This window comes from Galeopterus variegatus, unplaced genomic scaffold (genome assembly GCF_000696425.1).
Source record: "Galeopterus variegatus unplaced genomic scaffold, G_variegatus-3.0.2 Scaffold1360, whole genome shotgun sequence".
NCBI classification, from domain to species: Eukaryota; Metazoa; Chordata; class Mammalia; order Dermoptera; family Cynocephalidae; genus Galeopterus; species Galeopterus variegatus.
Window position 1 is genome coordinate 119,033 of NW_007727471.1, and position 14,466 is coordinate 133,498.

At 60.6% G+C, this 14,466-nt stretch overlaps 3 protein-coding genes across 4 annotated transcripts; 1 reads left to right on the plus strand and 2 right to left on the minus strand.

Moving 5' to 3' along the window:
* Positions 1-2,050: 2,050 nt before the first annotated feature.
* Positions 2,051-3,482, minus strand: LOC103593486 (chromosome unknown open reading frame, human C9orf173). 2 transcript variants are annotated; one of them, XM_008576468.1, is made up of 6 exons: positions 3,373-3,482; positions 3,134-3,279; positions 2,908-3,042; positions 2,699-2,787; positions 2,301-2,451; positions 2,051-2,184 (listed from the first exon to the last, which is right to left on the minus strand). In XM_008576468.1, the coding sequence occupies exons 1-6, from the start codon at positions 3,480-3,482 to the stop codon at positions 2,051-2,053; spliced, it is 765 nt and encodes a 254-aa protein (XP_008574690.1). The 2 variants fall into 2 exon arrangements, with proteins under 2 accessions (XP_008574690.1, XP_008574689.1); XM_008576467.1 differs by having other exon boundaries at positions 2,301-2,598.
* A 2,038-nt stretch (positions 3,483-5,520) lies between these two features.
* On the plus strand, positions 5,521-9,237 carry FAM166A (family with sequence similarity 166, member A). The gene is made up of 7 exons (XM_008576470.1): positions 5,521-5,576; positions 7,041-7,255; positions 7,333-7,595; positions 7,687-7,813; positions 8,070-8,164; positions 8,538-8,655; positions 8,941-9,237. The coding sequence occupies exons 1-7, from the start codon at positions 5,521-5,523 to the stop codon at positions 9,027-9,029; spliced, it is 963 nt and encodes a 320-aa protein (XP_008574692.1). The 3' UTR covers positions 9,030-9,237.
* Positions 9,018-10,815, minus strand: LOC103593487 (tubulin beta chain). Its single transcript, XM_008576469.1, has 2 exons — positions 10,729-10,815; positions 9,018-10,238 (listed from the first exon to the last, which is right to left on the minus strand). The coding sequence occupies exons 1-2, from the start codon at positions 10,787-10,789 to the stop codon at positions 9,178-9,180; spliced, it is 1,122 nt and encodes a 373-aa protein (XP_008574691.1). The 5' UTR covers positions 10,790-10,815; the 3' UTR covers positions 9,018-9,177.
* Positions 10,816-14,466: the final 3,651 nt, after the last annotated feature.

Consider the following 14,466-nt stretch of genomic DNA (forward strand, 5'->3'; position numbering starts at 1 on the left):
TCCTCCGCCCCGCACTGCAACCACACTGGCTGGCGCCGTGCGGTCCCGCGGCGTGCTTAGCCTCTGGCCTCTTCCTTCCTCTGGGGGCACAGAACCCACGTTTGGGCCAGTGGGGCGGGAAGAGGAGCACCGGCGTGCGACGGGGCACCGGGGGTGTCGGCGGGGTCGGCAAGTAAATATTCTTTATGATCGTGAACAATCCTATTGCTGGTCGCACAGCAGCCTCGGGACGCTGAGGATACTTTTGCTTGAGTTACCGGGGTCCTACCAGGTGCGCAGCACAGGTGCAGTACATACGTGAACTGTCCTCACATTCCCTGGAACTTGGCTTCTTCCGAGTCAAACGGAGACAGAGCGCACTGTAAGGTTCTCGCAAAGGCTAGACTCTAAGGGTGCCTCCGGCGAGCTGGGGGTGCCTAGCAGAGACCAGCCGCGGCTGTTCTCATAGGCCCGGTGAGGACCTAACCGCCAGCTAACTCCAGAGGTAGACCCTCAAGCCGAGTTCCATAAAGTCGTGAATGACAGTCCAGGTTCCACAGTGTCCCTCCCAGGCGGCAGGCTCCCTGTTGCTGTGTGTGAGCCCCTGGCCCCAGCATCCAGCCTTCTGCAGCCTCTGCACCCTCCAGCTCACCTGCCTTCATCCCACCAGCCCTGCCACACCAGACACCACACCCTCGCCCTTTTCATGTGCCTTTGCTGCTGCAGTTTGCCTTGATAGAAACTCCAATCCTGCTGTGCAGCAACTCTTGCTCATTCTTGAAAGCCCCCTCCGCCACCACCTCCTCCAGGAAGCCCTCCCTCCTCAGCCTAGCTGGAAAGGATTGTTCCATCCTTCCCGCTGGCTTTGGATCCCTGGGGTGCAAAGCTGCTGTTCGCCCCACCCAGGGCTGAGCTCCCGAGGCCAGGACTACTACAGTTCTCCTACTGGGTCAGCCTAGGGTCAGTGGCAAAGGTCCTGCTTCCCCAGGGTGCTGGGGTTGGGCCCCCAGCTGGTTCAATTGTAGAGGAGGACACAGGTGCATGGCACTCAGACTCTGCAGGGGGTGATGCTGAGGCCGCAGGAACAGCTGTTGCGGAGCCTTTTTGGAGGGACTGAGATCTGGGCCTGGCCCAGGGATTGGGTGGGGGAGGGTGGGAATTGCACGGAGGGTACCTGGGGGACTAGGTGCAGTCACAGGAGCCACCAGTAACTGCAGATGAGGCTCCTGCAGAGTGGCAGGCTTGGGGCCCAACCTCCAGGTAGGAGGACAGGCCAATGGGGATGAGGAACCAACAGCCAGGCTGCTACTACCATGTGCCTAAAGCTTGGGGGCAGGGGCCGGGGCCTAACAGGCCAAGGCCCAGAGAGTCTGTTGGCTGTGGGCCAGAGATGTCAGGGTGCAGGTGAACCTTCAATTCAGGTCAAGGCCTGGGGGAAGTGCAGCCAGGCCCTGATGAGCTGGTCCTTTGAGCCCTCCCTGGTGGCTGGGCAGGCTGACCCCGCCTCAAGATGGCAATGCCTGGACTCTGGTCCACCCTCCAACCCAATAAATAGTCAGTTCCTCGGTTCAGCAAGTAGCCTGACAGCTGGACCAGTCCCCTGGGTGGCATGGCTGGGTGGAGGTGTCCTACACTGCCCACTAGGCCCTCCTCCCATCCTGTCTCAGGCCAGGGGGGCTCAGGGTCAGTCCCAGGCTGCCAGCCCAACCTACCCTAGAGAAGAGAACACCCTTCAGAGGCAGCAGAATGGAAATCCCTTGATAGGGAAAACTGGAAGTGACAGGTCGACCACAGGTTACATCTTCAGGTCAGCCCACCAGGTGAGGGGCAGGCAGCCAGGCACACTGCAGAGTTTGGAAGAACCGACAGCATCTCTGTATAGCGAGGGGGTGGGCAGGTGGGGGCTCCAGGCTGGGCTCTCCTTATCCACAGCTCACAGAAGCATCAGCCGACCAAGAGGGTGAATCAGGATTGCCCAGAGGGTCGGAAGGCCAGACTGGGGGTGCCAAGTTCGAGAGGGAGGCCAGGGTTCCACGAGATAACCGGGCAGGCTGGCTGTGCCGGGCGGGTGCTAGAGTGTGCAGAAGGGGCCTGTGTCGTGGCGCTTGGGCCTGCGCACGCCCTGGATGACCACGCCGGGCGCAGAGGGGAAGCGCGAGTTGTAGCAGTCCTCTACGTAGTAGGCGGCCGGGCCAGGGGTCCGGGCTGCAGGGAGAGAGGTCTGGGAGCTCCAGCCCAGGTGCCTGGACCACTGTCCTCCGCCCTGCCGCGACCCCCGCCCTCGGCCCGCCCTGGCCGTCCTCTCTCTCAGGCCCCCTTACAGGAGCTGACCCAGCAGGCGAGCGCGGGTGAGCGGCCCATGGAGAAGGCAGGCGGGCGTGGGCTCTGCAGGCGGCTCCCAGGAAGGATGTTGTAGGAGTTGGGGCTGGGGCGCTTCTCCCCCTGGGGCCGCGGAGGAGCCTGGAGCGGGGACTGGACATGGGGGTCTGATCCCCTGGCCCGGGCCAGTGCTGGGCAGGCGTGGCCCCCAGGTGTCTTGGAGGCAGGGGGGTGGCCTCCAAAGCTGAATGCCGGGAAGGCAGGCCGGCTGTGTGGCCGGTGGTCGGCGGGCGATGGCCACTGTGAGGGAGCAGGAGACCGGGCTGCAGGGCCCACGCCTCGCCCACCCCCGCGCCCTCCCGCCCTCCCCTGCAGGACCTGCCCCGGGCGAGCCCCTCACCTTTTGTTCTCGGTTAAAGTCTGCTTTCTGCGTGAAGGGGCTTTCGCTCTGGAACCACATGGTTTGCCAGGCCCTGCGGCCACCGCCCTCTGCAGTGGGAGCGTCAACATCGGTTGCGGAGGGAACGCTGGGGGGAGGGGCCTCAGGCTCCGTCCCCAGGGTGGGGACAGGCCAGGTGGGGTGGGGGGCTTGGGGCACGGGACACGAACCTCGGCCAGAGTGCTTGCGGCCCATGCTGTACTGGGGGTGTGGGGAGGATTCTCGCACAGATGGGCTCAGCATCTGGTACTTGGTGGGGCTGGGGACATCCAGGTCGGTCACGATGGGGGGGCGCTGCTCCAACACTGGCCGCAAGAAGCAAGCTCTGGACCTGGGTTCCTTCCAGTAGCTCCCTCTCCCCCTCCCCCCACCCCACTAGCCTGGACCTTCACTCACGCAGCTCCCTCAGGGTCCGGGTGCAGGTTGGCAGGGACTCCCAGGGGGTGCCCATTCTTCGCCTGAGGCCAGCTGGAAGCTCCTGCCTTCCCGAGGGCCACATCTCATCCCAGGCCGCCCCTGACAACAGCACAGCAGCCTCGGTCCTGCAAGGGAGAATGGCAGCCACCATCCACCCAGCCCACCAGCTGCCCCACCCTGGCCACCGCCCCAGGCTGCCCACCGCCCTCTGAAGTTACTGGGTGGGCTCTAGTGGCTTCTGACTCAGGGGACCATGGGTCCAGTGTTTGCCTCCATTGATGTAAAAATTTGCCAGGAATTTCACGGCCTTCTGGTCAAAATTCATCATCAGAGTCTCCGGCTCCCTTCCCTGAGGGCACTGCTGGGTTCTGTGACTTCACTGGCCTGTCTTGGGGCCCCCCCTTCTGTTGCCAGGGGCTCGCTGGGGAAGAAGCATTGTCCAGGCCTGGAGGGGCTGCCCCGGTGGGCCCCCACCCGTAAGGCCCCTCCCCTACCTGCCAGTGGGTCACATTGGGGCCAGCCTTGGCCAGGAGCCTCCCTAGCCTGCCCAGTGGACTCCTGGCCCAGACTCCTTTATTCCCTTCCCCCTTTCCTTGTTCCAACTCTTGACCCTCTCCTGCACTCCAGGGTCTCCCGGGGGGCAGGGTCCATTCTAGCAGAGCTTCTGGGAGGTTGGAGACCCCTGTGGAGGGTCAGGGAGTAGGACCCATGAGCATTTGCTGAGTCCTACAGCATTCCCAGCTGTGTGGGGCCAGGCCAGATTCATGGGGGAAGGTGGAGCGGGAAGTCCAGGAAGGCCTCTGGAGGAGGAGCTGCCTATAGGGCTGGGGTATGAGGCTGTCTTCTGCCTGGAGACACAGAGGCTAGAAGGTGTCACAGATGGACTGGGCAGCCCTGCAAGCTGCCAAGGGATAAGGAGACTGATGACCAAGAGCCTGTCTGGGCACTGCGGCTCTTGCAGTGCAGCCTCTGGAGCTGACCGGCTTGCCAGCCCCAGCCCTGATCTTGACCCCGACCAGATGCACCCAGGCAGGGCCTAGTCAAGAATGTGTTATCCACAGACCTCCTCTGAGCCCTGCTCCTCCCTGACCCACCCAGCACTGGCCCTACCTAGCACTCAGGAGGCACTCTGGCCACAAGGAGAGAAACATGCTTGAGGAAACCCATGTTTTATTTGGGAGAGGGGTTCACAAGCTGTGCCTCAGGGCCCCTCCCACGTTGGGCAGTATTCTTTGAGGGCACAACTGACTGCGCAGAAACGTAACTCTGCCGTACATCCGCTGACCAACAGAGCCTTGTCACTGGACACGGGCTAACTCCAGTTCCTCCCTGTAAGGAATACTGTGGTGGTGAACGACATTTCACAGGTATCTTAGATAAGTATCAGATCATTTCCTTACGATGGGTTCCTGTGAGCAGATGCAGTGGGTCCTGTACGGACTTGATCTGTTTCACCAAATTGCGTTCCAGAAGGCGTCTCCCAAATTAGAAGGCATTCCCACTGTGACCTGCCAGCAATGAGCATTAGAAACTGACATTATCAGCATTTAATCAGCATTTACTTGATTAAGGTTCAACCTATGTCCATACATTTATTCACTATGGGTTTTTTTCTCTTAAAATTTTCATATTATGTGTGCATTTTCTATAGGGGTGTTAATTTTTCATGTTCTTGTTTTGTAAAAGAGCTTTTCATGCTGATATGCTATCTGTTGGTAACACTTGCTGCAAATGTTTTCCCAGTTTGTAGTCTGCCTTTTAGTATTGTTTATGCCGGTTTTTGACATGTAGTTGAATCTATTAATCTTTTCCATTACAATATCTTTCTTCATTTTTATGGTTAGAAAGTTCTTCCTATACCAAAAAAATAATTTTTAAGTCAGGATTTGTTTCAAATGGAAAATAATGTCCTGCTCCAGGTGAAAGAGCCTTCTGGAGAGAGTCCACACAGCTCTGCAGGCTGGAAATGCTGAGTCTCTGCAGCTGCAAGGACCTCTTGTCAGAGGAGGGGGATTGGGTCAAGATGGGGGGCAGGGGCTGCTTTTCAGTTGGCTACTGGCCTCCTGGGGACAGCAAGAGTCCAGGTCCTTCCTGGTGGGATGGTCCCCATTTTCTGAGCTCTGCAGTCAGTGGGGGCTTCCTGCCATGACACCTTCCCCACCTGGCACATGTCTGGACCTCCATGTCCTGCCTGTGCAGTGGGAGCACCACAGGGTCAACAAGTTGGCCTGGCCCAGGTGGTGCCCAACAATGCGGGGGGTGGGGGGCCTTCACAATGGTTGCCAGGTGACAGGGCCCCTCTCAGGGAAGGGGGCCAGACACAGGAGAAAAGGGGCTGGAGCCAGCAAGGGTGGAGTTGAGGCAGAATGACAGCTACTCAGAAACACAACCTCTTCACACCAGAACCTCACTACATCCCTGGGTAAGAGCCGCCAGCTCTGGCAGGAGGCTGGGGTCATGGCTGGGGATGCGGGCATGGGGCTGGGGCCTAAGGGCTGGAGGCCAGCTGTGAGGGGGCTCCAGAGCTGGGCTCCAAGAAGCTGTGGGGTACTACAGGCCAGGAATGCCAGGGAGCCAGGGATTGAGGCCCGGTGGGCTGAAGGGCTCTGGGACAGAGAAAGCACTCGGTGACTGGACGTCAGATCCTGTGCCAGGTGGCCGGCATGTCAAGAGCAGAAACTGAGGCACCCAGGGGCCAGCCCGTGGCTCACTTGGGAGAGTGTGGTGCTGACAACACCAAGGCCACAGGTTTGGATCCCTATATATGGATGCCGGTTGGCTCACTGGGTGAGCGTGGTGCTGACAACAGCAAGTCAAGGGTTAAGATCCCCTTACTGGTCATCTTTTAAAAAAAGAAAGAAAGAAAGAAAGAAACTGAGGCACCCAAATGGCGAGCAGAGGCAGGCTGAGTGAGCAGAGGCAGGTGCTCGCCTTATTGAGCACTCCATGCTTTAACGAAGAGAGCAGCACAGCAGGTGCCTCACTAGGTACCCCTCAGGTGAAAAGGTAAAGACCGCCCCTCTACAGCACACCCTCCTACATGCGCACACACAGATACATGTGGGTGGAAAGGGTGGGAGGGACCAAGCCTGTCTTTAACTGTGGTCGCCTGTGGAGCAAGTGACACTGAAGCTGACTCTCAGCCTCGCTCACCTTTACACTCACGAACCTGTGTTAACTTTGCAATTTTTTAAAAGAAGACGATTCACACTCCTTGGGTGACTACACAGGCCTCCCAGCAGCACTGGACCAGTGACTGCCATCCGTGGAGCCTGCACTGAGACACCTGCACCATCTCCCCATCTGGGGAAGTGGCTGCTCCCCTTCAAAGCTCACCCCACACGCCACCAGCTTCCAGCTGCCTGCCCCCCTGCCTGCCATGTCCCGGTCCCATGGTTGGCTGCTGGCCTCCCAGGGTGGCAAAAGTCCAGGCCAAATCCGATTGTCACCTCCCTGGTGGGACCAACTTGTGTACAAGGAACCTCCCTGTGCCTGGGCCCTGTTCTGAGCCTGTACACGCTTCCACGGGGCAGAGCTGCCCATGCCCTTGTCAGAGTGAGGGCTAGGAGAGGGCTGGGACAGTGGGTGGGAGGAGGGCTGAGTGGAGGTAGAGCCCAGGCTGGTGGGGGTGATGACAGCAAAGCTCACACAGGGGCAAGGCACATTCTCAGCGCAGAGGCACCTGCTACCCATTCAAGATTCAAGCCCAGAAGGCACGTGCCACCGCAACCCCCATTTCACAAGGGAGTGGAGGCTCCGTGACCTGCCATAGGTCATGAAGCTGCTACGAGGCAGGCAGGCTGCATCCGTCCTGCTGGCAGGGGCCCTGCCTGGCTGCGGGGACTGCCCTCACCGATCCACCCTGCCTCCCCCTCCCCCTCCGCAGCTATGCCGGCTTCTATCCGCAGCTGCGCTACCAGGTGGGGAATACCTATGGACGCACCACAGCGCAGCTGCTCACAGACCCCAGCGTGCAGAAGAGCCCCTGCTCCGTGCTGTCCCCCATGTCCAAGCCCAAGTTCATCGAAGACTTCAGCAAACCCAAGCCCTCCTTTAATCCCTGCCGGGACCTGACTGAGCCCTACATCCCCCACTACACTGGTGAGCTGCCAGCCCCAGCCCTGCCCCTCCCGGGCCGCTCTCCTGCTGTGTTGTCACCGGCTGCTCTGTCTGCACAGGTCTCAAGCCCTATAAGAATTTTGAGATCCTGGGCCAGCTCCCACCCAAGGAGGGGGATGCCCAGAGGCCACCAGGTGACGAGGACATATCCAGACAGGTTCCACTGCCTGCAGGCTTTATGCCCTACCCACCCTACCCGCCGTGCCCACCAGGCAGGAAAGGGGACTCGGGAGACGTGGGTCACCCGGGCCTGCGGCTGGCGTATGGGGAAGAGGCCTGGAAGAGCGCTGTCCCTGTCCATGAGTCCCCCGGGCAGTACCAGGTAACTGGGAGACACATTGCACCAGGCCTCACCCCCACGCAGACTCAGGTGGGAGCTGGGCTAGTGACTCACCCCTCCTCCTCCACTCCAGCTGTACCACTACAGGAGGGATGAGTACCCGCCCCCACCCCGTCTGCAGGAGACACTGGACGTGGGCAGATTCCAGCGGCTGCCCCAGCTGGACCACCCCAACCTGATCCAACGAAAAGCCATCTCAGGTGGGTACTGGGGGTGTGGGCTGGTCTGGAGAGGGGCACCCCTCCCCCACAAGATTCCAGGGCCCAGGTGAGATAGAGGATGAGAGCCATGGAGGCCCCTCTCGAGGGCTCCTCTGTTGCTTATTCGTGATTGGCCCCAAGAGGCAGTTGCCAACGTTCAGGAAGGAAAGGAGTCTCACCAGGGTTCGCTGATGTATCTGGAACAGCCTGGTACACCCAGGGGATCAGATGGACCATGACACCTGCCCACCCCCAGGTTATGCTGGCTTCGTCCCCCAATTTGCCTCGGTGATGGGGATGAACTACCGCGACGGGGTCATTCAGGCTATGGACGAGTTCGACAAGAACCAGGTATGAGGGCAACGTCCCACCTCCGCCCGCACAACAGCCTCTGCTCCTGCTTGGTGGTTTCCCTAGAGGGTGCCCTGAAGGCCAGGCTTCCTGAGGCCTGGGGAAAGGGGTTCTGCCTGGCTCAAGGGTCTGCCCTCAATCAAGGGTGTCATCCCCACCCCCTCTTGTCCTGATAAGGTCCTGGCTCTCTGCTCTAAAGTGTTTTGGAATTTGGGGGTAGGGAAGACAAAAGACCCACAAGCATTGGCCATGCTCCCAGGGTGGATGCCAGCTTCCATCCCAGGGTGGGATCAGATCCCCCCCACTTGGACATTCTGCCCACTAGTTACCAGGTGGGGGGGCAGTGATTGTCAGCACCTGCCTGTCTCTCCAGTTCCGGTTCAGAAATCCTGTCTGTGCCCTGGGCGAGAGGCTGCCCAAGACAAACTGGCCCGGCAACACCATCTACAACAGCCAGGGCCTGATACCCTTCTACATGGGATTCATACCATGTAAGTATGTGGTGGGCTTGGAGCCCTCCCACCAGCCCCTGCTCCCTGCCAAATGTCCCTGCATCCACCTCACTAGGACAAGGTCACGCTGATGCACCCAGGCTGCCATGCGCAGGACCAGCCATCTGAGCAGTGTTCCCAGGGTCCCACCTTTGGGCGGGATTGCCCACCACCCCCTCTTCCCCAGCTGCAAGACCATGCTGGCCCCTCCTGGAGCCATTCTCATACCTCACCCTGGGCATGTGCTGAACCCAGCAGCTCAGATGCAGCCTTGCTCCCCTGCAGCCATGCAGGACAACTACGCACTGACATTTGGCAACAGTACCCGGAAGGCCTATCAGAAGGAACTGGAGAGGCGGAGCCACACACTATGAAAATGCTTTAATGGTGGCATCTGTACAGCATGAGATGTCAAGACAGGAAGAACATCAAGTGCACACAGTGAGACACAGCTACCCAAGAACGGCTATGAGTGAATAAAGAGTTCACGCCGCTTCCACGCTTCACCCATATCAGACAGCTCTAGGCCACCTCCTCCTCCGCCTCCTCCTCAAACTCGCCCTCCTCCTCGGCCGTGGCGTCCTGGTACTGCTGGTACTCGGACACCAGGTCGTTCATGTTGCTCTCAGCCTCGGTGAACTCCATCTCGTCCATGCCCTCGCCTGTGTACCAGTGCAGGAAGGCCTTGCGCCGGAACATGGCTGTGAACTGCTCCGAGATGCGCTTGAACAGTTCCTGGATGGCCGTGCTGTTGCCGATGAAGGTGGCGGACATTTTTAGCCCCCTGGGTGGGATGTCACAGACAGCAGTTTTCACATTGTTAGGGATCCACTCGACAAAATAGCTGCTGTTCTTGTTTTGGACGTTAAGCATCTGCTCATCCACCTCCTTCATGGACATGCGGCCCCTGAACACGGCGGCCACCGTCAGGTAGCGGCCGTGGCGGGGGTCGCAGGCGGCCATCATGTTCTTGGCGTCAAACATCTGCTGGGTGAGCTCAGGCACAGTGAGCGCGCGGTACTGCTGGCTGCCCCGGCTGGTCAGTGGGGCAAAGCCGGGCATGAAGAAGTGCAGGCGGGGGAAGGGGACCATGTTCACGGCCAGCTTCCGCAGGTCAGCATTGAGCTGGCCAGGGAACCGCAGGCAGGTGGTAACCCCACTCATGGTGGCAGACACCAGGTGGTTCAGGTCACCATAGGTGGGCGTGGTCAGCTTTAGGGTTCTGAAACAGATGTCATAGAGGGCTTCGTTATCTATGCAATAGGTCTCGTCTGTGTTTTCTACAAGCTGGTGGACCGAGAGGGTGGCGTTGTAGGGCTCGACCACCGTGTCCGACACCTTAGGCGAGGGCACCACGCTGAACGTGTTCATTATCCTGTCTGGGTACTCCTCCCGGATCTTGCTGATGAGGAGGGTTCCCATCCCAGACCCAGTCCCCCCACCCAGGGAGTGGGTCAGCTGGAAGCCCTGCAGGCAGTCACAGCTCTCAGCCTCCTTCCTCACAACATCCAGCACCGAGTCGACCAGCTCCGCGCCTTCTGTGTAGTGCCCCTTGGCCCAGTTGTTCCCGGCACCACTCTGACCTACAAAAGAGGACAGCTGGTCACTCTTTAGCCAGATCACCACCAGTCACTGGCACTCGTGCAAAATCAGCCAAGTGACGTGGTGTGACATGACACGCAGGATTCACCCCACAAGTAAAGCAAACCTCCAAAATGATACAACAGCAACCCACCCTGACAAAAATTAAATTCGGAGCAAAACCTGAGATGCCATAACATTAAACCCCTCCCCGGGCATCCTCTGCCAATTCCCAAGGACGGACGAGCAGCCATGCCCCAGGTCCGCGTCCCCTGTGGAGATTACATCCACCCGCTCCCCGCCGGCCGGCAGACAGCTGGGCGTTCCTCCCAAAGCCGCTTTAGGAGAGGAGATTGAGTGACTCAGAAGAAAGGAAGGTGTCCAGGGCCGCTCTGCGGTTCTGGCGACAGCGACACTGGGGCAGCCCCTTGACCTCTGCCTCTGCGCCGCCCTGGCTCGCGAGCCGCAGCCCAGCCCCCGCCCGCGGCTCACCGAAAACGAAATTGTCCGGCCTGAAGATCTGCCCGAAGGGGCCCGAGCGCACCGAGTCCATCGTGCCGGGCTCCAGGTCTACGAGCACGGCCCCCGACGGGGTGGGCTCCCGGCCTCCGGGCTCCCCGGCCCGACCCTGTTATCCCAGCCCGGGATCAGGATGCCTGCGCTGACGGCTGCTTTTATCGTTCCTAATTTGTGACCTGATTTACACTGGGGAGGGGGTTAAAAACTTATAAAGGAAAAGCAGTTAAATTACTCGTGGTTGCACCTTTACTCAATTGCTTTTGATAATATGTTTGCAGTATGTTTTTGTAATATTTTTAGGAGAACTAGCTACACCGCGGGTCCACCCTGGACAGCCTCCCTTGTGGCAGCCACAGGGCCTCCCTGGAGTCTGGCCTTCTGAGTGAACTTATCTCCTCTGCCTCCCAGTCAGAGGGCTTGGGGGCAACACCTTTCTTCCCAGAGGAAATGCACGCCCTTCTTCACCACATAATGTGTAGTACAGTATTACGGTTTACAGTGACCAAAACTGCACATCTTTGGGAAAAATTGTTGGGAAAGCAGCATTGTGAGCATGCACAGAGATTAGTATTTCATCCCCCCAGGGGTCTGTCGCCAATGTCTGCCACCCTGACCAAGAGGATGAGTCAGCATGTCAATGTGACAGTCCTAGCAGGGCCTCAAGGACCAGGCCCCTGCCCCACAGGCTGGTCCAGGAAGGAGGTCCTGGCTTCTGTTAACCACCCTGACCTGCCTCTTCCCTCAAAAGGGCTGGAGCCTGCATCAGCATGAGTGTTCAGCATCACTGCCTGGCATCCTAGGGTTCTCTCAGTACCCAGAACATCCCCTGAGTTGGTTCAGGGCCCTGCAGAGTAGCTTAGCTGCACAAGCAGTAGTAGACAGGCCATTTAAGCCTCATAGCGTTGAGTTGTCAAATAAGTAAAGGAGGGAGAAGCTCAGATATTTCCCCAGCAAGCTGTGCAAAGCCCTGATGAGGTTGCTCTGAGGTGTCTGGGTTTCTGGCGCCCCTGCACCTTGTCAAAGCCTCCCCACCCCACTCCAATACTGTGTGACCTGAGACACCCCCCCAATGGAAGAGGCCCCTGCTTCCTGTGACCTGTGCCCACAGGGCTGGGAGAACCTGAGACACCCCCCCAATGGAAGAGGCCCCTGCTTCCTGTGACCTGTGCCCACAGGGCTGACCTCAGGGTGGTACCTCCATTTTACAGGTAACAAAGTACAGGTTGTGTCTCCTGCCCAGGTGTACGCCCCAGAGCTCTCCATGGCACCAGGCTGTCTGCCTTGTCCCTCATGTTGCCCTGGCGACAAGACGCAAAAGGCTCCCTGTGGCCCTTAAGCTTGAGCCTGACAAGGATAGCAATTGCTGCTGCTGCACAGCTGGTGGTGGGACACCCTGCAGCTCCCCAACCTGAACCAAGGGTGCCCCTCCCCCTATGTGGAGTGGGCTGGCAGTACGGGGCAAGAGGGTCAACCTTGGAGCCTGGAGTCTGTGGCCAGGCAGGATGCAGACCAGAGAGGGCCAGAAGAGCAGGGAAGCCAGGGCAGGAGGGGCCGTGGGAGTGCTGGGTGCCTGTCCTTGTCTCCAGCCTGCAGCTGTTGGAAGCATCCACAACGAAGGCTCTGTTTACCAGTGGCCATGGTCCCAGTGGGAGGGTGTATTACTGCCAGGCAGGGGCAGCAGGTGGGAGGGTAGTGGTTGGCGGCCTCAAAGGACCCAGCAGTCCGCCTTTGTGGGAGGCCTCACCTGCCCCGGAAGGAGAGGTGTATGGGGTGCTTCCTCCCCCTCCACAAGGGCCTCACTGTCCCCCCCACCCCTCAACCTCCCCAGGGAACTAGCCAGGCCTGTCCCCCTGAGGAACATCAGAGGGTACCATGAGACTGATGTCAGTGTTGTGGAATCACAGGGGTGGGGGGACCAAAGCTGGGGTGCACGAGCTGGCCAAGGGAAGCCCCTCTCTTGCTGGAGCCCACCCCTGAGGCCCCCTTAACTCTCAGAGCAAGCAGACCTAGGGGAAGACCTGTGGAAGACTGGGGGCTAAGGGGACAGAGAGGGCCTGGGGGACACGGTGGGAGGTGCTAAGGGAACCTGAGAGGGTAAAAGAACAGGATCACGGGCAAGGAATGGCGACCAGCCACACCCCTCCTCCCCGGGGATCCGGCTAGGGAAACCTGAGGGGGCTGAGAAGAAAGGTGCCCCCCCATCGGGGCAGCAGTTCTGAGCCAGGAGGACGTGACTGACCACAGACTCGCAGCAGACTTGGTAAGAAATGAGCAAACCGGACGTGTCCCTGATGAGGGTCCGTCCCTCTGTTGGTCAGTGTATGCCTCGACCGACTGAGTGCGTGAGTTCAGGCACCCGAAGCTTTCTTTCCTTGGGGGTGGGGTGGGGGTTGTGGGCAGCCCTGGGCTGGAGGTGGCGGGAGGCCCCTGCCGCTTCCTGGTGTCCAGTTACCCGCCGGCGGGCAGAGCCTTCCTGTGTAGCAACCCGAGCGCAGCAGCGGGCCCCGTCCCCTCCCCGGGGCGCGCCCCCAGGTTGGGAGACAGTCTGAGCCTCGCCTCCCCCACCTGCCAGGCAGGCCTTCGCCAGCCTCTAGGACGGGGTCTGGGGCCCTGGGGCAGTGTCCTGCGCGGCTGGGCCGGGCCGCGGCGCCCGAATCTCGCGGGCACGCCCGGCTCCCTCCAGGTTTCGGGGAGCTGAGGCCCTGGCTCCACTCGGGCCGGTCTGGGAAAGCCTAGGCCGGCGTACCCGGGAGACCCCAGACGGGGGTTCTCCCTCTCGCCACCCCCAGCCCGGGACCAAACTCCTGGGGCCCTGCCCCGCGGAGGGACAGGGAGGGGCAGACCGGGGAGGGGGCGCCTGGGGACAACCGGCTCCCTCCCGCCCTCCGGCTCCAACTCGCGCCTGCTCCGCACCTGGCGAGACGCGAGGCCCCGCCCCAGCCGTGACGTCAGGCCAGGCGGGCGGAGGGGGATTCCTGCGGGAGCCGCGCTCGCCCGAGCACCCGCCGGCCGGCAGGGGGTCCCGGGCGGCGGTGGGTGGGAGCCGGCCTGCTCGCTCTGCCCTCCGCCCGCACCCTCGGGGAAGGGGCCCCGACCCCGTCCGGCCTCCGCAGACCGCTCCTGCTGCGGGAAGTCTCCGCCCTCCAGACCCACCGCTCCCTCGCGCCTTGGGTCTCCAGCGACAGTTTGGGGCTCGGGAGGTCACCCCGTCCCCACACCCACGTGGGCTGCCCAGCCCCCACGCTGGCGGGCCCTGAGTGTCCGCTAGGGGGCAGCATCGGCGCTGCTCCACCCCCACCTCTCCTCTGAACAGGGACTAGGGGAACCTATCCAGGAAGCTCCTGTATGGGGGAGCAAACACCACACCTGGGTAACAGTCTCATTTATTTGCAAAGAAGAGACGGCAGGTGACTCAGAAGTCCTCTGCTGCTGGGACCCCTTGCCCCAAGGGCACCTGGACTCCTGAGGCCAGTGGGGGGTGGAGGGTGTGCTGGGGCACCCATTCCTCACAACTGCTGGGAGGCCAGGACCTCAGGGTTATTGTAACAGTGGGCCTCTTTGGCAGTGGTCTCAGCGGAGCTGCAGGGGCTGCAGTAGGTCACTAGGCGGTCCCAGGGCTCCAGAGAATGGAGCCACAGGGGGAGCCAGGCCCAGGACCGCAGGCCGCGGGGCAGCCAGGCTGGCGGGGGCCGCTGCAGGATGTTGACCAGG